The 22,867-nt window shown below is 58.3% G+C and overlaps 1 protein-coding gene across 4 annotated transcripts in view; it reads right to left on the reverse strand.

Annotated features, from left to right (window-relative positions):
• PARVB (parvin beta) overlaps positions 1 to 22,867 on the reverse strand; it is a 96,780-nt gene that overhangs the window by 45,562 nt on the left and 28,351 nt on the right. For 3 of the 4 annotated variants that reach the window (XM_077914177.1, XM_077914180.1, XM_077914178.1), the window contains exons 2-3: positions 3,276 to 3,365; positions 1,905 to 1,975 (exon numbers count right to left, since the gene is read on the reverse strand). In XM_077914177.1, the coding sequence (XP_077770303.1) occupies positions 1,905 to 1,975; positions 3,276 to 3,365 (161 nt within the window). Of the gene's footprint in view, positions 1 to 1,904; positions 1,976 to 3,275; positions 3,366 to 22,828 lie in introns of all 4 variants that reach the window. The other variant, XM_077914181.1, reaches the window with a different exon arrangement.

Consider the following 22,867-nt stretch of genomic DNA (forward strand, 5'->3'; position numbering starts at 1 on the left):
CCATGTGGCCTGAGGAAGGGCGTGCAACTGGCCAGCCCTCACCCTGGAGGGGCCAAAACAGCCTGTGGTCTTAGGAGAGGCAGCAGCACCAGAGAAGCCCACAGGGCCCGGTGAATCCCAGAGGAGCTGAAGCAGACCCCACACAGGAGGAAGGTGATCTGATGACCATCTCGCCACTCCCAGGGCCCGACGTGGCACCCGACATTCAACCCGGGCTCCGTGAACACGGTGCCAGATGGCTAGACCCATTCAGGCCCGTGCACGTCACTAACACGTGGTATAACCTGGCGGTGCCTCTCCCCTCGGTCCCCACGGGAACGTGAGGATGGCACCAGCTCCCCTGGGGGTTCCCAGGGAGGCAATGTTTGCCAGCTCTCCAGCTTTGCTCAAACGCTGGAAGAAGCAGAAAGCAGAAAGCTGTTTGTGGCGGTTAACACAACGTGTCAGCCGGACGGGGCCACCGAAGGCCCAGAAGGCGGTTCCAACCTTCCTTCTGGCTGCGTCGGTGAGGATGCTTCCAGATTAGCGTTAGAACTGGTGGACTGAGCAAAGTGGAGCCTCCCCCGACAACGTGGATGGCCGTGGACACGGACAGGCCTCATGCAACCCACTGGGGGCCCGAATTACAAAAATGAGGCTAAAATGAGTAAGGCGGGATTCACCGTCCCCCACCTGACGGCCTTGGACCTACACCACCTGCTCTCCGGCGTCTCCACTGCAGGAGGCAGATCGTGTGACTCCAATCCCGTGAGCCAGTTTGTCATAATAAATCTCCTACATGGAGACGGATGGATGGATGGACGGATGGATCCATTCTGTTGGTTCTGTTTCTCTGGAGAAGCCTCACTGAGGCAGCACAGACCCTTTGTGCTACTGAGGCATCCCCCGTAGTGACATTTTGGCGGCTGAAAGACAGGGTCCCTTTCCTCACCAACGTTCTTGTGTTCAGAGGAACAGAGCGGGTATTCAGGGGAGAAAAAACATTCTTCATAAAGCAAACCAGGTAACCTAAGTTGCTAAGAATCAACGTTTTTGGGGGCGGGCCCTAACATGGACCGTTTCTGGTCATTTTTTTCAGGATGCCAGTTTTTTACAGGACGCAGCTTGCAAAGATTTTCCTTATCCTGCATCAGCGGCTGTGAGTACGCGGTCTGCACCACCCCGGGTCCGACAGCGCTGACTAAGGTGGAGAAGCTTTTTGAAAAGTGCTTCTAGGGAGCAGCTGGGTGGCTCAGCAGTTGAGCGTCTGCCTTTGGCTCAGGCCGTGATCCCGGGGTCCTGGAATCGAGTCCCGCATCCGGCTCCTCCCAGGGAGCCTGCCTCTCCCTCTGCCTGGGTCTCTGCCTCTCTCTGTGTCTCTCATGAATAAATAAATGAGATTAAAAAAAGAAAGAAAGAAAGAAAAAGAAAAGCACTTCTAACAGCCTCCGTCGGCGGCATGGACTGTCCTACATGGTGTCCGCAGAGCCCGGGGGTCACCCGCGTCGGCCTCAGGCTGCAGAAGTGAGAGCTTTCCCACGGCCAGCTGCTCTAGTGCAGAGCAGGGCCTCTCGGGGTGAGGATGCTGTCAGCACCCAAGCCTTTGCTCATCCATCGGGGGGATTAACTTCTGAAGCCCTATTGTGGCTCAGATCAGAACACTCAAAACTGCAATCGGCACTCAGACACGCCAAGACGCCAAAAATACAGCCTCACTACTGAGCCGGAGCTCAGAAACCAGGCTAAGGAGACAGAAGCCACCACTGACGCCCCGAGGCGGCCATGGGGCCCCCAGCCCTCCTGTCACCGCTTCCCTGACCCCCAGGACCAGCTCTGGGGCTCGGCCCCTTGCCCTCCACCCCCACCCTGCCCAGCCATCACCCGCCACAGCCCAGAAGGAATGTACTGACCGGGGTGCCCCTTACCTTGACAAGCTCCTTGAATTTGGGGTCGTCCTTGGAGGTGGGGTCGATCATCGTGCGCTCCTCGTTCTCCTCTGCGGGGGGGGGGGGGGAGTTGCGGTCAAGCACTAGTGGGAGTGGCAGGGGTGCAGGGACAGCTGGCTGCCCCTGCCCAAAGTGGGGGACAGGGATTGAGAGCAGAGACCCCAGTCATCGTCCCGGGGGGGTCACCCCACCAGCCCTGTGCAGCCACACATCCCTTCTCCCGAAAGGGAGGCAGCCATCCTCTACCACCACCACCCCCAGCCGGGGAAGAAGGGCGAGGGAGGCATGCACACGGCCTGAATCTGCGGGAAAAGCGCCGCACAGCCACCGTTAATAAATACGTGCACTGACAAAGCTCACCATTCTGTAAAATATTAGGGCAAAAAATTTTTTTAATTGCAAAAAAGAAAAAGGAAGGAGGTGACATTTCCCAATAAAATTGTGTTCATCCCTGTCCTGTTTATTTGTTACCCACAACCAGGCCTTGATCCACAGACAGTGGGGCCCAGCGAGCTGCTCCAGAGGGACAGCGAGGAGGAGGGGCGCCAGCGGGAACGACCCTGGAGGCCAGGCGCCATCCAGAACAAAGGGGAGCAGCGGCCCCCGGGAAGGAGACCCACGTGGTGGGTCCTACCCAGCACGCCCGGGGCCCGGGTGGGACAGCTCTGGCTTGGGCAGAGCTTAGGGCCTATTAACTATGTTGATGTCTCGGAGCCTGGGGACCTAGAAACACCGCTCCTCCTAGGACTGGCCAGTCCCCAAGACAGCAAACAAGTCCCCTGTGACTGCCTTTGATGCACACACCCCCCCCTCAGAGCCCACTCCCCAGCTGCCGCCTATTCTCCTGGGCTCTCATGCTCCCAGCCCACCAGCCCCTGCCCAAACCCCCCGGGGCCCGGTACAGACGGCTCGGAAAGTCCCCGGAGCCCACCAAGAGTATCCTACTCTCTAGTCGGCACCTGCCCGCCCTACCCCCACCCAGCCTTTCCCATGAGAAAAGAGAGGCCACATCTTCCCCGACCTCGGGAACTGCGCCTGTGACGGGCTGTGTCCTCAACGGCAGCCAACCCTCGACCCGTTGGCCTTGTCATCGTGCGGACGGGCGTTTGAAATCACAGAGGCAGAAGCTTACAGAGGAAGGCCGGATTATTTTTTTCCCCTGAAGACGTTTCTAAACGTGACCTTGAGCTAGGAGCCCAGATGCTCTCTCGGATGACCCCCCCGCCCACTCGCCGCCCCCGCTTGGCATCTGATCACCAGGCCACGGCTCTGGGGCTCCCCCACCCCAGCCTCGCCAGCCGCGGGGGCTCAGCGACGTTGCAACCAGGGGGCTGGCGGAACCCACGGTACCTAGCAGGGTGTCTTCGGGGTGAACATCCGCCGAGGCGGGGGACATCGGTGAGTTGATGGCATGTCTGCCTTCTTCCTGCAGGTCACTCACTGTCGAGAAAGGAGAGCACGGGTCAGTGTAAATACGGTGCCACGGCTTCGCGTGCCGGCCGCGGAAACACTGGCATCAACGCCCGCTTTGGAAGCATTTAACAAACATTCCTCAATGGCCTGTCGCCCAGAAAGAGTCCGAGCAAAAATGCTCTGAACCAAGAATACATCCTGCAGCTCTTCCCTCCTGCGCCAAGTATTTCCTGATGCCCGCCAAGCCCTGCCAGTCTGTTTCCACTGCTCTCTGGAATACATGACTCAGACACGGAAGCTTCTGGACGCTTCCAGATCCGCCCAACACCCCAGAGATGGACCAAGCTGGATTTGCAGCGACAGGGCCTGCAAAGGAGAAAGGAGGGACCCCCTGCTCCGCCCCGCACCCCCCCCCCGGTCCCTGGAGAGCCGTGTCCTCAGCGGTGGGATCTGGGGGCAGAGGCCACTCCCAGCCCACACGCAGGCAAGTCCAGAATTGAAGGCAATGCTGTTGTCGATGGTCAGGTTCAAGGGGATGGAAACTGGACGGCAGGGGTGGCCAGCGCTAGGGGCACCAGAGCACAGAACAGAATATAACAAACCAGACCCGAGGCTTCAAGCTGGCGGGGCTGTGACCTGCAGTGTGGACATGGGCATCTGCCGTGTGTGTGTGCATGGGTGTGTGTGGGTGTGCACACATGAGTGCGTATGTGCGTCCAGGTACCCCTGGGACTCAAGCTTCCAGCCCCAAGATCTGATTCAACAGGTGGGGCCCAGGCACCTGCTGCCTTTGGCGGCCCTGGTCGAGAGCCCCGTTCTCGGGCAACCATCGCCGTCCCCGACCAACCACACGCCATGCACCGGCCTCTTCTGGGTGACTCCCCCCCATCACCAGTGTGCCAGAGCCTTCTCTCCCACATGAAAACCTGTTTCCGTTTCCAATGCCGTGGTTAACGCGCCCGATCTCGTCTGATCTTAGAAGCTAAGCAGGGTCGGGCCTGGTTAGTACTTGGAAGGGAGTCCAATGCCGTGGTTGCCTCAAACCGTTCACACTGCATATCCGGGCATCTTAAGAGTAACCAAGAGGACAGGGCCTAAGGCTTGGGAGCGGGCAGGCTGGGGTGGTCCTCCCTCCCCGGCAACTTTGCTGGCGGTGCAACCCCAGGCAAGTCCCAGTAACCCCTCAGGACCCCCTGGGAGGACGAATGACGATAAACGTAGGTCTCCAGCCCCGAGCCAGGCACACGCTGGGCTCTGTGGACCAGCCCCTCCACCTGGCACGAGGACAACAGCAGTGGCCCCTAGGCTGCCACGTCTCACATCAGGGAAGGTGCTGAGACCAGGCTTTTTACAAAGGAGACTCTCGCATCCCCATGTCCCACAGCAGCACAATTCACAAAAGGAGCGAGACATGATCTATATCTACCTGCGCGACGCCACGCTAACCGCCCGTGGAAAGGAAGGACCTCCTGACACCTGCTGCCACGCGATGAACCTCGAGGGCAGCACGCCGCGTGACACGGCCACAGAACAAACACTGCACGACTGCAGTCACGCGGTGAGGGACCCAGAGTCACCAGATCCACTGACACAAAGTCCGTGGGAGGAGGGGGCTCGTGTTTAACGTGGACGGGGTTTCAGTGCAGGCCGATGAAGAGCTTCAGGACAAGGGTGGCGGTGGCCTCACCACACGGTGAGCGGACCTAATGCCGCAGAAGCGCGCTCACAAAGGGTTAAAATGATACATTTTATGTTATGTATGTGTTACCACAATAAAAAAAGAAAGGGAAGAAAAAAAGTGGACCCTCTGCCAACAACATCCCGGTCTGGAGCTGGAAGTCAGCCCCGCGGTCGGCCCCGCACACGCACACCCCATCCCCGTCCTCCCCACCCCATGCACAGCCATCGTTTTCTCCCCAAACCCTTGGCTTAACTTTGTGCAAGACGCACACAAGTGCGATGAGGCACCCATGGGATCTGAGGTGCTGGGCCCCGCTCGCCCAGCGATAGTCCACGGATGCCCACGGGCCACCCCGGCCAGCTCAGGGGACAGTCACCACATTTCAGCAATTGCTTGTGCTACATAGTGAGCTGCAAAGAGCATCCCAGCCAGCAAACCGCTCTCAGAGGCAGAAAAAGGAAAGCAGGAGGGGGGATACTGAGGGAGAGCTGGGTGTGCACAGAGACCCTGAACTCCTAAATCCTAAGTCACAGAAGGACGGAGAGGCCAGGGAGGTCCCTTCGGGTCCAGGCGGTCGGAGATGCGCTTATGCTCACAGCCCGACAAGGGCTTCACCCACGCAGAGGGTGGCACAGGTGGGGGCCTCCGGGCACAGGTGAGCCACGCAGCTGAGTCGTGACAACGAGCCTGTCACTCGGCTCAGGAAAGACGCCACAGGGTCCCGCGCTCCCCAGGACACAGGCCACGTGCCAGAGTGACGGCAGGAGGGCAGCGGGGTGGACACTCAGAAAGGCTTCCGGGCACGCGGCCCCGCTACCTGACCTCAGAGACAAGAGCAGGGGAACAGAGAGGAAACAGCATTTTCAAAGCATAGAAATTGGGTCACATGGAAACAGAGAAGTTTCCACGCCGCCCTGGACACCAAAGATAACACTAAACAGGACCCGAGATTTCTCGACCTCCCTAAACGAGAGACGCTCCCACAGACCCGCCCGGGCTCTGGCTCCACGGCACATTCCAAGGAGCTCGCCATGTGCAAAGCTCTGAAGGAAACAAGGACCGGGCCAGCAGACACAGGCCCGGGTCTGTGACCACAGGGCCCGGGGTTCGAATCCCACCTTACCACACGTGGGCATGTGGCCTGGAGGGGTCCCTTCACCTTGCCAGGCCTCAGTTTCCCCACCTGTAATGCGGGGGTGACAGCAGTGTCTGCCTGCCAGGGAGCAGTGAGGAATAAGTGAGATCATGAATGCTCGGCTCCTGGTTCGGGGGCACAGGCTCTGGGAAGGGGGGGCACAGGAAGGAGGTGGGAAAACAGACTCCAACAGAAGGACAAAGCGAGGAAAGAGTGAAGAAGGGGAGGCGTGGCTCTCCCGCACCCCAGGAAGGACCAGGGAAGGCTTCCTGGAGGAGGCAGCAATGGAGCGCAGCCTTGAAAGACGGCAAGAATCTGGAGGCGGGGCTTTGGGACTCTGCAAAGCATACGGGTGACAGATGAGAGCCCAGACCCCGGAAGTCCCCCCATGGCACCCACATCGATGCTGAACCACGGCAGATGCCTCTTCAGGACTCTGTTTCTCCCAGCCTGGGTTCCCCGAGAGACACAGCCCCGTCGCCAAGGATCTTTCCGTCTGAATCTGATTACCATCCTTCCAAGGGTCAGTCTGACGTTTGGGAGGGAGGGGCTCCTCTCGAACCACGGCTTTTCCCCCAAGGACCCCACTCTGCCAGTTTTGCGGCTTTCCATTAATCCTGGAACGTTCTGGTTTTTAAAGTACCGGCCCATTTGCCAGAAACCCGAACACTTCAAAGATGCGAAATGCCGGCCCCCTTGAGTCACAGAGAAAGATCCGCTGGCCCGGGAGAGCTGGCGCCTGGTGCGCACGCCGGGTGTGGACATTCGGGGTGGGGGGAGTGGGGGGCTCCGCGTCACGAGGCTGAGGACTCAGTGACGTCCTGAGGGTGCACTGAGGTTGTGAGATGCACGCCCTCGTCCCCACAAAACCTGACAGCCAACCGCGAGGAAGTCGGTGGCAAAGGTTCCTGCCGCACCCAAGCTCACCTTCCGGGGGTGCCACTGTGTGGCCGGGGCGGATGCAGAGGGGACCTGGGGTGGGGGGGAAGCCAGGAGATTGGGGGAGGCGATGGAGGCCAGGTCGGACGGCAGAGCCAAGGGGGAGCCCTGGATGGCACAGGTGCCCCTTCGGGGACGGCCACCCCCTCACCCAGCCGGGGGCAGGGGGCAGACCGGGACATGCAAACGGCAGTCTCCAGTCTTGTGAGCTTTCACAAAAGCGAACATTTAGGGTTTAGTGCACTGTACAAACATGAGCAGATCATTCCAATTCTGTGGGCCCACCGGGGGCGACGGGTTTGCAACCGCAGGTCGCAGTGCACGCACAATCCGTGTTCCCACCCGTCCGTGGAAGTGGACGGAGCGCCGCTAATGTATCCTGAATACCTACTATGTGCCGGGCACCTTCCGCGACACCTGTTCACTACATCTCCTAACAAGTGTGTGAGGAGTGGCTGGGTCCTGGCTGGGCTGGCATCTGTTAGATGTGAAGGCACCTGACGCATGCGCCACCCCCCCCCCAGTGCCCAGGGAGCCCCAGAGTCAGGACTGACCCTGGTTCTACACGGTCTGGCGCCTCCTTATGCCAAACTAAGTCCTACGCACCTTCAAGCTTCAGCTTCCTGGCAACCTCTGCCAGGAAGCCGTCCTGGGTGCTCCCTTCCCAACCCCGGGCTCCTCTGTGCCTAGCTCACATTGCGCAGCCCCACGACCTTCTCTTCCCCGGACCGTCTGCCCACCCACACCCGCGCTAAGTCAGCTCCTGCGCACACCATAAGTCTTCACATTTGAGGAGCCTCGCAACGGAAGGGAGGCTTCGAACCCTGGAACTGGTCTGCTGGTTTCAGATCCCGGCTCGACCCCTGACGAGCTGATCCTGGGCAAGCTGCGTTATTTGCTCCGTGCCTCAGCTGCCATCTGTGAAATGGGGCATCAGTCAGAGAGGGATTACAAGGCTCAGTGAGCGGGGGGGCGGAACGATCACTGGCATGCAGTAGGCGCTCGATACATGCGAGCTTTCAGCATCTGCTGGATCGATGTATACAGGCATGTTTCCAAAGCCTGTTGGCTTTCCATCACCCCACCCAAGGACTGGGCAAGGCTTAAGAAAAAAAAAGAAAAAAAAAAAAAAAAACACCTCTCTGGCCTGGAATTACAAGCACATAAAAAGGAGGAAAGAACTGGAAGCTATAACCTCGACACTTGAAAGCACCTCATAAAGAGCCTGCCATGTACACCCCAGGCCAAATGCAAAGGTTCCATCTTTGATTTTTTTTTTTAAATCTTTTCCTTTGTATGGGTTTCATTTATTTATTTATACCCAGGCTCTTTCCAAAAAAACAAGCTTTTAGGCAACTTGGGTTTGTTCTTTTTTTTCCCTTTGACATTACTGGGGAAGCAGGAGCCTGAAAGTGCCCGGCTCACAAAGCAAGGTCACCGACAGGGAAGCGTGAGTCTGAGCACACAAAGGCTCCTCAGCCTCTTTCGCTCCATGAGGGCCTGCCGGGGCAGGACTGGGGGCGGGGGGAATCACGACACACCCCCTGCAGAGATGGGGTGCAGGAAGCCCACGGGGCACTCACCTGTGGGGCTTCATGGACCATACAAAGGCCTCCCGAGGGTGGGATGGGGGGCCCTGGCCTCGGAAGCTACGGCGGCGGCGACAATTCCATTTTCTGACATTTCAACACAGCAGCAATGTTTTGCCACCTGCGGAGGCTTTTTGCGCCATACATACGCTTCCTGGTTTTCGTGCAGAACAAAAGACCAGGAGGAGAATTTTCAGCCGCACCATGTGAACAGGATCAAAGAGAAAATCCCAACAAAACAGCGCATCACCTGACCCACATCTTCAGGAGGAACCTGAAAATGGCAGGAGAGCGGCCTGGGTTCATTCGGGACCCTCGACCCATGCTGGTCGAGACACACATGCTCCTAGTTAGGGCCGGTCCTTGAGGGGACTGGGCGGGCGGGAGGACCGAAGCTGCCCGGTGCTTAGGAGGACCCAACAGTGAGGCTCTCCAGGCCTCTGCAAATAGTGAGGGGTCGTTCTGTGCACTTGGAGGGGTCGTTCCTCTGTAGAACTCAGAGTTTCTCTGAATAATTAAATTCACCAGCCACAGAGATCTTAACACAGTGGTTCCGCTAGCAATGAGTCAAATTGTACTTCCTGTGAAGATCTCACAGCTCAGTTAGAAATAGGACCCCAGGGACACCTGGGTGGCTCAGTGGTTGAGTGCCTGCCTCTGGCTCAGGTCGTGATCCCGGGGTCCTGGGATCGAGTCCTGCATCAGCCTTCCCACAGAGCCTGCTGCTCCCTCTGCCTGTGTCTCTGCCTCTGTGTGTGTGTGTGTGTGTCTCATGAATAAATGGATAAAATCTTAGAAATAAGAAAGAAAGAATGAATGAATGAAAAGCAAGCAGGCCCCAGTAAAATCTCAGGCAGAGCAGATTGGACCACTAGGGGAGAGGAGGCTACACGGCAACCCTGTCTGACATCTGCAGAGACATTGCTCCAACACCAAGCTAGGATCAACACTTGGGGGGAGAGGGGATGTTTCTTTCTGGCACCACCACGCTTGCAAAGGCCCGGAAGTGTGAGGCCCGGTCCTCCCCAGGAGGCTACAATGCCCAGGTTCAATCTCCATGATTCTCAGGACAGTGGATGGATGGCAGCGTCCGGCCCAAGGTCAAAGGCTGTGGGAGCTGCCGGCCGCCGGGGAGAGCCACTGCCCTTCCCGACCCGGATGTGGGACAAGAGAGAAATTACTTTCAGCAATCCAAGCAGGAAAACGTACAAGAAAGAGCCTCTTGACCTTTAAAGTGGCAGATCCGGTTTGTTTTTACCGAGGAATGGGATCTGGCCTTGTCACGAGGATGCTCGAGCTCCATATATTTATGTATGTTTAACTCGCGGTTATTTCTCAGCAGGGGATTGAGTGTCTGAACTGTGCTGACAACACCACGGGAATAAGAAAGTACCCCAAACCGTAAGGGTGGCTCCGGCTGACATCTGATTTATGGGGTTAGCTCTGCCGGGGCACGAGTTCCATCCCATTTCTAGAGACAAAATCAGTTTAGAGGCTAAAATAAATGTGTGAGCATTTCAATAAAGCAAAATCCAAAGCAGGTCAGCAGGTGCTCCTGAACCCCTTGAGAGCTCACAGCTGAAGGTCTGTCCTGTTCAGGCAGCGGCAAGCCCCGGGCTCTACAGCCCTACTGACCTAACGAGCATGGGTCGAAGGCCACCTAGGTACTGGCACTCGGCCGGACGCTCGGGGCCTGCCCTCATGCTGCCGAGAGTCCAGCACCGGCACCGGCAGCAGGCAGAGGGGAAGGATGTGCTGCGGCCCCTCCGCCCCCACAGCCTGACCCAGCACCTGGCACCTGTAGAGAAGGCTCTAAGTGCACCACGTGTCACCGTGTTGCATTTTCAAAAGCAGGTTTCGAAACGATACAGCATGATGTTTATGCAAATGACACAATCAGAGACTCAGATCTACCTATTTCTAGGTGTACGCATCTAAATTCATACAGAAAAGATGGAAAGGCTCTGCTCCAGAATGACGGGAGCGGTGTTAGGTCTGGAAGGGACGAGGGCGGGGAGACGGGAAGGCTGGGCCACGCCAGACATTCTGGTAGGAGTCGGTGCCTGTGGCCCCCGTGGGTCCTGAAGCCCGAGACAGCCAATCCTCCGGGGAAGGAGGCCCCGCCAGAGCCGAGCCTGTCCTGAGGACTCACCTCTGGGGCGAGGAAGGACAGAGGAGCAGGACCCAGAGCCCAGCCGCAGAGCATCCAGACAGGTGTAGGTGCTCCATCCTGCAGGGAGAGCTGTGTGTCTGCGGCACAGCCCTGAGCAAGTCACGGGGGGCCACGCGCCCACGGCTTCGTGTGTGGGCAAGAGAGAAGCAGTGGGCTTGGGGGGTGAAGGATCGGATCTCCCCCAGGTAATTCTGTCAAGACCTCCAGGCTCCGGGAAATGCCTTCTTCTGGATGCAAGAGGCGTCTACCCGGCTAGAACCTCGGATTGCCCTGTCCTCAGCTGCTCCTCTGTGCTTCTACGGAACGGATCATCCCATGGCATCTGTCTTAGGGCATACCAGGGACGTGCGTGCAGCCCGAATCAGGCTGGGAAAGGGGCAGGAGGGGGGCCAAGGGGCCGCATCCTCAGGAACCCTGCCGGGTGAGACGGGAGCAGCCCGGAGACAACACCGTGGATACACCTGTCACCGCCCAGACGCCAGTCATGTCCCTTCTCGTCAGCCGCCAGAGCCTGCCCAGGGCCCTCTGCTAACCGTGCACCCTCCCAAGCACTCAGCCAGGCTCCCGAGCTTCACTGCACTCAGGATGCCCTGGACTAGAGGCGGATTCCAACCCAGCAGGCCTGGGCAGGGTCCAAGGCTTGGCTCCAGTAACCGGCCCCAAGGTGATGTTACTGATGCCCGGTGGTCCGTGAGCCCAGAACTTAGAGACAGCATCACCCCCCCACCCCTGCTCCTGAAACCCAAACTGGCTTGCAGCTTTTGGTGTTCCTTTCAGAGACGAAGACGGGGGGCCACAGTTCAACACCTTTCCACTTGGCCCGCACCTGCCACAGGTGCTTCCCTCCCCGGGAAGGAAGGAGGTCTACTGGGCACGCCTCCCATGTGCCAGCACACGAAGCTCCCCACCGCAGGCGAGGTCTCTAAGAGACTGAGCCACATCCAAGCTGGCCTGGCCAGTTAGGGATGGATCCCACCCACCCACGGCTGGCCGTGCCCCAAACCACATCATCTTCCCAATTCTGGTGGGACTGACAGGAGGCACGGAACACCTCCCACCGGTGGGGAGAACCCAGAACTTCACCCCTCCTCCAAATCCCTGTTCTCGATCTCGAGCCAAGTGCGGAGCTGCTGGGCCCGGCAGCAATAATGGATGAGTTCACTTGCCACCCCTGGCTCCTCCCAAGGCTCTCTTCTCCAAAGGGCTGGTTCCCACACCCTAGGAAAATGGGTTCAATGGTAGAAATGGGCCTTGGGGAGGGGGACCCTTGGGATTCTCCCAGAGGCATTGCCAGCCCCAGTGGACACAGCAAGCAATCCGGAGGGAGGCAGAGATGGAGTGAGGGGACCTCAAGGCACAGCCCTGACCATGTGAAGCTACTGCAAATGATACCCTGATTCTGGAGCCACGGCTGGAGGCAAAAGGCCGCAAAATACAGACACACGCAAAGAACACAGAGGGAGGAACCAGGGTGCTGGGCAAGACAGGACCGACCTGAGAGTCAGCATCTTGTGTCCTGTCCCTGGAGCAGCCGGTGCGCAGAGGGGAGGAACCTGTCACCCGTCACCAGGATGGCCACCCGGCCTCCCACAGGCCCTATCGTGGCCTCTCCCCTTTGGCGGGTGACCATCCTAGACTCAGCGGTTTCTCCTCCCCAGCACCTGTCACCTTTCTTCTGGCCACACAGAACCCAGCTTTCCCTCGGACAGAATCAGCAAGGACCCCTACCCCATTCTCAGGCCTTATAATCTATTAAGACAAAACGGAGAGACTAGTTTAGCAACCCTGTTTGTGTGCTGGATCAAGCCCAACCCGAGGCCGGCCAACAGGTGGCCCTTTCTTTTCAAGGCAGGACCCACGAATTCCACTTTGTTCTTCAACCACTTTGAGTTTCCTGTCATTTGCAAACAGAGTCCTATCTGATGCGACAGTCCTTCTGACACAGAAAGCTAACCAGTCGCTCCCTGGTGTAATCCACAGCGCGGCTCCCGCTGGCGCCAAGGTAAAAGGCAAGCCCCCTGGAGAGGCACCCAAATGCTTGATGAGCACATGCCACCCCTCATCAAACCAGCTGCAGCTCCTGACTTCTGCACACACCCGCCAACGAGACCACCCCAAAACCACTAGTGTCCATCACATCGTTGCCCCAACTGTCCCCAGCACCAGAGATGCTCTTCACGGTCCATCTGGCTAACTCCACCCCATGCCCCAGCTTTGGCAAGGACAGCATTCTCTTTGCACTCATGACCCCAGACAGAGCGAGGGCTCCCCCTCTGGCTTCCTACAGCTCCCCTCACGTGTGACAACCATAATCTTTTACCCCCTGTCATGTAGCTGCGGGGTGGGCCTGCCTCTCTGCCCCGTACCCCAGAGTGCGCAGGGGCCAGGTACTGTTCACAACCACGGCCTCACATCCTGCACAAAACCTGACATGTCATAAGCGCAAAAGATATTTTTTTTTTAAGATTTTATTTATTTGAGAGAGAGAGAGAGAGTCAGGTGCGCATGAGGAGAGGGGAGGAGGAGAGGGAGAAGCAGGCTCCCCATTGAGCAGGGAACCCTATGCAGGACTCGATCCCAGGACCCCGGGATCATGACCTGCGGCAAAGGCAGACGCCCAACCACTGAGCCACCCAGGTGCCCCACGCAACAGATCTTTGTGGAAGGAACAAGGGACTACGTGTTTACATGAACAAAATGGAGCTGAACAGAGAATTTAGGTAAGGAGTCAGAAGAATGGGGAAAGCCGGGAAAACAGGGAACACACGGTGCTTGCAAAACATTCCACCTCCAGCCACTTAATTGGGTGGAAAAGGAGAGTTTCCATTAAGGCTTCCATTAGCCTGGCAGCCGTGGGTCGCCAAGGACCCAATTACCACGATGTGGCGTGTGGACGGTGAGCACTCAGGGGAGGGATGCTGCTCCGCAATTAGGGACTTATTGGGACAAAGCTGCCTCTGGAGCCACATTCCCCAAACCTCGTCGGCTGGGGTGCGCGTCCAGACCGGCCACCTGCTGCAGGCACCCGCAGGAGAGGCCAGCGAGAACAAAGCGACCCACCCGTGTCCAGGAAAGTAGGTCCTCTGAATACAGAGAGTCGCTTAAGTACAAATATAAAAAAGGCTGGCGCTCAGAAGCTGATGTCAAACAGGTAATTTCCCCGGCCCAGATCAGGCCTTTTCTTCCCCTTTGCCCTGGGGGATCAGAAAAATGTGAGAATCACAGAGAAACGGCTTGTCTGTGGGAAGGAGAACAGGAAGAAAGACTTCTAGGTGAACGTGAAATGTCAGGTTTACCATATAAACCACCTGGCGAGCAGAAACCAGGACACGGGAGGGGCCCGGGCTCCCGGCTCAGAAAGGATGACTGATCCTGGAGGGACGGGGGATGATGTGGCCGGCTGCTCAGGAGGACAGCAAGTGGGTCAGCTTAGTCAAGTCCCCTCCCGGATGCAGCAGTCAGGATCCTCAGGGGCCGGATGTAGCGGCTGGACCAGCGCGAGGCCAGGGGCGTGCTCCGCAATCTGCGGGTCTCGGCTCCCAGTCCCTCTCTTCCAGGCCACCTCCCACCCTGTCTCAAGACTTTGTCCCCCCAACACAGCCCATCAGGCCATGCCTCTACCCACAGACCGTCCCCATCTTCTAATGCCTCCCCACACAAGGCCCAAATCCCTGCCCCTCGCATCCCAGCCCGACACTCCACTGAGGAAGAGCACAGGGTCAGGCACAGCCAGGCCCCCGGGCCTTTGCTCGGGCTGTGACCCCTCCAAGAGCACCGTATCCTGCAGCTGCACCTGCCAGCCCAACACGCTGCACCTTTATAGTCCGCTGCGAACCTCTGCTCTTCCACCGGAAGCCCACCCCCCCCCCCAGCCCAGGGCGGGCGCTGGTGCGGGCAGACTAGAGAACCCAGAGGCTCTGGAGGTCCGTCGTACAATGACCTTGGGCACGGGCCGCGTCTCCTTCTGTCTTTCACTGTCTTTCCACTGCAAGGGGATGATAACCAGACAGGACTCTGAGGTTGTCGTGACAACTAATCAAACAAGCAGCAGCCGGGCGGTAAACGTCGGGTCTCCCCCTCCCGTGCCCCCACCGGCACCTGCACTGGGGAACAGGGATGGCTTCGTGTCACACGGAGGCACCTGCCTGGCAAGTTCACCCGGCCTGCCAAGCTGCGGGAACTCACAGCCACCCCTGCGCTCCCGGGTGGCGACCAGGGAGGCGTGTGTGGATGTCTCCCTGCCAGATTTTAGGCTCCCAGAGGCAGAGGCCAACCCCTAGCAACCCTAATGCTCCCAGAAGTGGGCCCCGCAGAGAGGACCCCACGAAAGCGCGCCCGCCTGACAGAACCAAGTCAAACCAAATCCCAAAAGCCTCAGGTGTGTGTAAGGATCGAGGGGTGTCACGGCTTCATCAGCTAACTGTTCAGAGGACGGGGGTGGGATGTACCCCCACGTCACGGATTCTCAAAAAACCCAGACACTGAAACAAAGCAAAGCAGGCGTGATCCAACCTCCAGGATCCTTCACTTACTGCTCGGGCATCACCACGAAATGCTTTATATGGTGGCTGAGCATTTAGAACAGAAACTAATTGGGCTGAATTATAACAGAGCCTCAACTCTACGTAAAACATCAGGATGGCAGCTGGACAGTGCCAGCAACAGTGTGACCCACCCCACCCCCCAGCCACCCCCACCACATCAACTCCCCAAGAAGTCCAAAGTGCCTCCCAAAGCGCCAGGTGGGAGCTGAGGCCAGCCACCGTGGGTGGTGACCGGCGACCAGGAGAAGGAAGCCACGGAGCCCGCGGAAGGCTCAGAAGCACTGCTCAAGTGACTCACAGTGAAATCAAAATGCAGCCGCGTGCCAGGAGCAACGGATGGCGGAGTGGGCTCCCCCGGCAAATGTGCCTCCCTGGGGATGGGCAAGAGCCCCGGCTTCCCGGGGCCCTCGAGGGCCACCGTCACTTAACGGGTGCTCTTTGGTATCTGTGATCTGACGAACAGCTGGACCCACGCCCCGAGGCCAGCCTCCCCCGGCCCCCAAAAGGGCCATCCAGGTTCGCCTCCCGCGTTCTCAGTCCCCCGCTTAGCACAAACGCCTGGCAATCACTGCATCCTGGCTGCGTTCATGCTAATCTGGATGTGATGTATGTGCTCTGTTCCCTTGATTTGGGGATGGTGCATTTATCACATTTCCACCAATCAATCGTGCTGGGTTTTGGTGAGTACGTGGAAGCAATTTCAATCACTGGTCATGAAAATCTGTCATGAGTTAACAAAAAAGGGAGAAAGAGCCTAAAATATGCAGAAGGTGGGGGCAGAGGGCTGAAAGCATCCCCTCAAGAGACCCAGAATTATCCAAAAAGCCACATGGATGTCTCCCCTGTGTACTTATCGGCCGCGGCCAGGGGCCCCCTGCCCCGCCCAGGAGCCCAGCAGTGCCGGGGTGCCCCACCAAAGCAGGAGGTTATGAAATCCTCTGATCATTTCCAGGAGCGGGGTGAGCCCAACGAGCTTAATGCACCGGGAGAGAAATGTGCTTAATAAAGAGAAAAGAGAAACGGCAATGCAGAAGTAAGCCTGGTGAAGCAAGTGCGGCTGGTCCCTGCGCTGCAAACTCGTATTAATTAATCTGATCGGTAAAGTCCCATCGTATTCAGGGAAGTCCAAAGCGTGCTCTGCTGAGAAAATAAGAAGATTAAATCATTAAGTCGTTAAAAAAAAAAAAAAAGAAAAAGATTCTCTGTGCACCTGCCACCAGAGACCTCGGGGGAGCGGGGTGGATTAGAGAATTCGGGGAGGACACCGCCGGCGGGACAGCGCCCTCTCGTGGCCCATCTCCACGGCCGATGCGAGACCAGACTCCCTCTGCACAGACGCCACCCAGAGAGTCTGGGCGGATGGGCACCCTGGGGGCTGGCGGCCGCGTCCTCACGGGAGATACTCCAGGGGCCCACGCGGCTTCTCGGGCGGCCCCCCCTTGGGCAAGCACGGCTCCACCCTTGCTGAATGGATCCAACGGTCCAGACAACAAAGGAGAGGGACCTTCAGGACCCACCGGGGTTCCCGGAGACCAGCCTTTGGAGGGAAAGCCCCAAAGGGGCAGCTGGGAGCCAGTGGAGATTCCCATCCTGCCAGCCAAAGCGAGGCTCCCCTGCCCCCGGCACCCCACATGGTTCCAAGGGGCTGCGTCCTGTTGCTTTCCTTTCAAGCATGGTCACGTTTGAGGCAGATGCATACACCTGTCAGAGGATGCGTGTCCACAGTGCTCTGGAAGGGCAGCCGCACGGGGCCCGGCCCACAGGAGGCACTCGGCGACACATGGCAAGTAAATGGTGGATTCGTGGACGAATGAACACGTGAATGCTGCAGGACCCTAACTGTCCCCTCCGTTGTTCCTCTTTGGAACTCACAGGAGCTATTTTCCTTTGGGGCCTCTGTGCCCTGCTAAATAACGCCCCCTTCCCCCACAGATGTCTCCACTCTGCTCCCTGTGACTCTACAAGGCAAAAGGGACTTTGCAGATATGATTAAGTTAAGGGTCCTGAGATGAGGAGTTATCCCAATTAGCCAGGTGAGCCCAAAGAAGTTGTGAGGGTCCTTATAAAAAGGACACAGATGAGGGCAGCTGGGTGGCTCGGTTAACTGTTTGCCTTCGGCTCAGGTCGTGATCCTGGGGTCCTGGGATCGAGCCCCGCATCAGGCTCCCAGCTCCTCCCTCTCCTTCTGCCCCTTCCGCAGCTCATGCTCCCTCTCCTCCCTCCCTCTCAAATAAATAAATAAAATCTTTAAAAAAAAAAAAAAAGGACATAGGTGGAGCTGTGAGCAATGAGACAGCAGAAGCAGGGAGAGAGCCGAAGGCACCCATCGTTGGCTTTGCAGATGGAGAACGGGCCCCACACCAAGGAACGCGGGGCAGGGGGCCCCTAGAAGCTGAGGTGTCGAGAAAACAGATTCTCTCCTGGAGCCTCCAGAAGGAGCAGAGCCCTGCCAACACCTGGATTTTAGGACTTAAGACCTCCAGAACTGTAAGTTTGTGTTTTGTTTAAGATTTTATTTATTCATTCATGAGACACACAGAGAGAGAGGCAGAGACACAGGCAGAGGGAGAAGCTCCCTGTGCCCCATTTGTGCTGTTTGAAGCCACTAAACTTGTGGTAATTTGTTATAGCAGCCACAGAAAACTCATACGGCCTCGCAACAGCCCCGCTACTACTCCATGTCATCTCAAAAGGCCCAGAACATTCTCTGACTGCACCGGTTTTACTGAGCACCTGCCCTGTGCCAGACCCCAGGCTAAGCTCCAATGACAGCAGTCATTGAAATAGGCCCGGCCTCAGTCGGGAGGGCGGAACCCCCCCACAGGAGGCCGCTCAGCACCTCAGCACCCAGGCCGGCCCCGCCCCAGAGAATCATCCAGTGCAAAACGTGAACAGTGCCGGGAGGGGACAGAGGGGATCCTGCTCGAGCTGCCTCGGGCCCCCCAGACGCTGGCCAGGTGAGGGCTCCCGACATCTCTGCACAGCTGGGTGGCATCGGCAAGCTCCTCGGTACCCTCACTCAGGTTAGGATCCCATGGGGACTGGGCCCTTCAACACCACCTCACGGGGTTGTCATGGACCCCATCCAGCTGTCCTGTGCTCTGCAAACCATACCCTGGGCTCCAAGGGTACAACAGACCCTGTGCTCGGGGAGCACCTGTTCAAGCTGGACACAGACGGTACCGTATGGACAACAGCGTGACAACTTCACGCAGTAATAACAGGGTGTAACCAAGTGTGGAGTGTGGGCATCCTCCAGCCCACAGGGCCAAGGCGGCGCAGGTCCCTGCCTCTAGACCTTTGGGCAAAAGGCTCCTGCCTGCTGCCAACCAGGCCCCAAGTCCAGGGAACACATGGGGGCAGGCGTCCTTGGCACAAAGGCCCAGCCCAGACTCTACTGGCTGAGAAATCAAGTGTGGACGTGAGGTGGGGGCCCGAGGGCCAGGGCAAGCTCATGGCCATGCGGCAGGCCTGGCTCTCGGCTAGACTCTAATGCCCGGCCAGGCGGCTGAGGGGAGCACGGGGGAGTCATGCCTGCTGCTGCCCCATCCTGGGGCCTCTTCCTTCCTAGGTGGTGAAGTGCTGGTGAAGGGGTCAGCCCACCCTGGGGGTAGGGGGCGGGGGAACTTGCCCTCTTGGGGCTGTAACAAACCCAGCCGTTTGCTGGAGGCCTGGCCTCCCACCTCCCCACATCTGGCTGCCCTGCCAACTGGGCCCCCTCCCTCCCCACGGAAGCTAGGGCCCCCCCAGGGTCAGTGCTCCGCACTCTGGTGACAGGGGGGCTAGGTGGGGACGCTGGACCAGGCCGGTGTGCAGGCGGGACAGCTGCTGCCAGATGCTCCGCTGAGCAGCCCAGCATCACAGTCCCGACATGGTCTCCTGTCCGCCTTGCTCACCCAGGCGGCCGTGTGGGCAACGGGACCACGCAGCCTCAAAGCCGCGGGGTGTGTGCTGACCGTCTGACCGCCCGCGGGAGCTCTAGATGACCAGCCCCTCCTTGTGCGTCCAGAGAGCCCTGCTCAGATGCCCGCCCCAAGGATGCCTGGGTGACTGTCACGGCACCCGGCTTCCTTCCCGCCCCAGGGTCCTCACACTCTGGTCCAAGGGGTGCTCCCTGCTGGGCCTCCGGGGCCTTCCACCGCCTGTGAGTGCCTCCGGGCAGCAGACCCCAAGCAAAGGCGCATCCTACTTCCCCAGCTGCACGGGGAGAGGATGATAACACCGAGGGACATAGTTCATCCCCCGGGGCCCTCTGGCATTGACGGGGCTGACAGGTTAACAGTCAGGGGCTGGGGCGAGTAGGTGCTTATATTAATTCACTTTTAGTTTGCACTTCCTCCACTTCATAGAAGAAGTCTGGCTTTTTCCGCACATCGATAGCAGAGCTGGGAAGAGCTCTGACTCAGTTTACTTCTGCTCATCCACTCACCCGCGACCACTCCACAGACATCCACCAACACCAGGTCGGGCACTGGGTGGCAGGCGAGGACTCGGACACAGGCCCTGCCGCGGGGGCCTCAGCACCCAGGAGACGGGTAATGGAGCTGTGTGAAAATGCTAGCGACCTGAGAGGGAACGACTGGCAGTCCAGGCAGGCTTCCTGGAGCAGGTAACCTTGGAACCAAGTCTTGGCCTGTAAGGAGGAGGGACACGGTGGCAGCCTCCATCCTCACATTCCCAGCAGGCAGGGGAAGGGAGTCCTTTTGCTCTGGGTCGTCCTGTAGCAGGAGGACGGCTAATGAGCTGGGAAGAGAGGGTGACTCTGAAATCCCCGATCAACAAACTGCCATCTCTTCATTCGCAAGTTCCCCGCTCATGTCCCAATCCGCCCCCAACTTGAAATCCCCCACCCTGCGGGGTGGAGACGGAGACAACTGGACCTGGCGCCACGGAGGAAGGAAGTTGGCCTCTACGGGGAGCCTGCCTGCCCCACACCCTCCTGCACGAGCTCACGCAGGCTCCCGGCTGCCACTGCAGACCAGGGGACAAGGCTCTGCGAGCAGGCGATCTGCCCAAGGAGAGACAGCCGAGTGCTGACATCCATCCCAGAACCAAGTCTCCCCAGCGAGGTAGCGCTCTCCACAAAATAACAGACAAGTGGGGTCACTGGCACTTAAGAAACCTTGGAAAGTTCTTACCCTCCTGGATCCCCATCGTAGGGAGGAGGGAGATGGGAGCCAGAACACACGGCGACAACAGGCAGCAACACAGGAGTGGCACCTGCTGGGCACCTGTGGATGGCCGCAGGAGGACCTAAGTGCAATGAGCGGGCGGCTCCCTTACCCCCATTTTACCAATGAGGAAGATAAAGGAATGGCCAAGGCCCGGTGGCCAGCAAGAGACGGAGCGAGGACTGGTATCCTTCTGTCCCCTCACTGAGCGTCCCGCTATCCTCAGGCCCGTCACCGCTGTCCTGCCCTCTGCCCTCTGCACAGCAGATCTCAAGCCTGAGGACGTGACATACACGCAAACACCCCGATGGGGAGCGAGATTTCAGAAAAGGCCTCTGGGAGCCGAGCAGAGCAAGCTGGGGGAACGGGGAGGGGGTGTGGGCAGGTGGCCACAGAGCCCCAGTGGCGGGGCCGCTCTCAAGTCGCTCCCCACACCTTGGGAGTCTGGGGGCCTTTCCCCACGGAGAAGTTAATAGACCTCCACCTGCGTACTTTCCAGGCAGAAAGCACGCTCAGGATTCGCTTTTTGACACCCAGCAGGACCGGAGAAAACTGGAGAATAGCAGGGCACAGCAGAGCAGGATGCCTGTTTGTCCCCATCACTGCTGGTCCCCGAAAGGGGGCTCCCCTAGCTGGGCATCCTGCAGGAATTCAGCCCGGGTCACAGGAGCACAGGAAGCAGTGGGTGAAGCAGAGCTGAACAGAGGACTTTTTCTGCAGAACTTCTCAGAGCCTTGACTGTGTGCCTGCGCCTCAAGACTCCCCCAGGGGGACGGGCAGTGAACGCGGCCTCCCAGCACCTGGGTTAGAATGGGCAAGAGCAAGGTCCTCCGGGTCTGCCCCTCTGCCAGCTGCCCAGCCCCTCCATCGACCATCTGCTCCTATTCCTCCCCTCCCCCACGCACTCCTGCAGGGAAGAGCCAGGGGCTCCTTATGGGGAAGCCTTCCTTCCCAGAGTGAGCGGAGAGCCTCCCTGCATTCAACCTCCTTAAACTCCTCCTTCAACTGCCAGTTTCTCCTCCAGAAGGGGCCCCACACACCTACAGAAAGCATGTGAATGATCAAGACACAGGCAAAACTCCGTCTGTGACTTAGGGCTCCTGGCGTGGTCACCTGAGGACCCAAGCACCAGTGTCTCCCCCTTTTTTTTTAAACCAAGCAGAGCCCAGGGAAAATGTGTTTTTTCCTCCATCGGGTGGGGAAGGAGCATTTGTTGGGAGCTTTCCTGGTACAAGAGGCAAAGGGGCCTCCAGATAACCAGGGAGATGATCTTCAAGCCGATGTTAGAGCTCCCGGTGAGGGGCGCCTGGGTGGCTCAGCGGTGGAGCGTCTGCCTTGGGCTCAGGGCGTGATCCCAGGTCCCGGGATCGAGTCCCACATCGGGCTCCCTGCATGGAGCCTGCTTCTCCCTCTGCCTGTGTCTCTGCCTCTCTCTCTGTGACTCTCATGAATAAATAAATAAAATATTTTTAAAAAAATAAAAGGAAAGGACTTCAGGTGAACCCCTGACTCCAGTTCCCAAGTGCTGCATGACCTCGGGCACGTTAGTTAGCCTCTCTGACCTTCAGCTTCCTCAACTGTGAAGTTATGAGCATCACACGAGACACGTCACCTGCACCACTATCTCCTGCCCGGGTGGGAAGACGGAGCAGCTGGGTGACTACGCCAGCTGCCACGACCGGGACTGACAACCACAGAGCTGGGCTCATCACCCCCACCTGCTCCACACAAATTCCTTCCAACGTCTACTGCTCCCGAAGAAAAGACGAAACAAATCTCTTATCCGGGGGGTGACAAGGAGAGCCAGATCCTGGCTGTGAACAGCCAGTTAAAGGGGAAAGACAGAGCCAAAGGTCATTCAAAAGAAACCCATCAGGGACACCTGGATGGCTCAGCGGCTGAGCGTCTGCCTTCAGCCCAGGGTATGACCTCAGGGTCCTGGGATCGAGTCCTGCATCGGGGTCCCCACAGGGAGCCTGTTTCTCCCTCTGCCTGTGTCTCTGTCTCTCTCTCTGTGTCTCTCACGAATAAATAAAACCTTTAATAAAAAAAAAAAAAACAGGAAGAAAACCATCATATCAGGTAGTCCCTACAACCAGCATCATTGCCACTTGTCCCTGAAATGTTCCAAACGCCATCCTTCTGGGCCCAAAGATCCACGTGTCCCACCGAATGATGGAAGCAGCCCGGCAGCTGCGATGCACACAGCAGGTACCTGTCCACCTGGGCCGAGTGGAGATCCCCAAGGACCCACTTACCCCACCATCCTCACACCAACGTCCTCGTCACCTTCCTGG

The sequence above is a fragment of the Canis aureus genome, chromosome 11 (assembly GCF_053574225.1).
Source record: "Canis aureus isolate CA01 chromosome 11, VMU_Caureus_v.1.0, whole genome shotgun sequence".
In the NCBI taxonomy this organism is placed as follows: domain Eukaryota; kingdom Metazoa; phylum Chordata; class Mammalia; order Carnivora; family Canidae; genus Canis; species Canis aureus.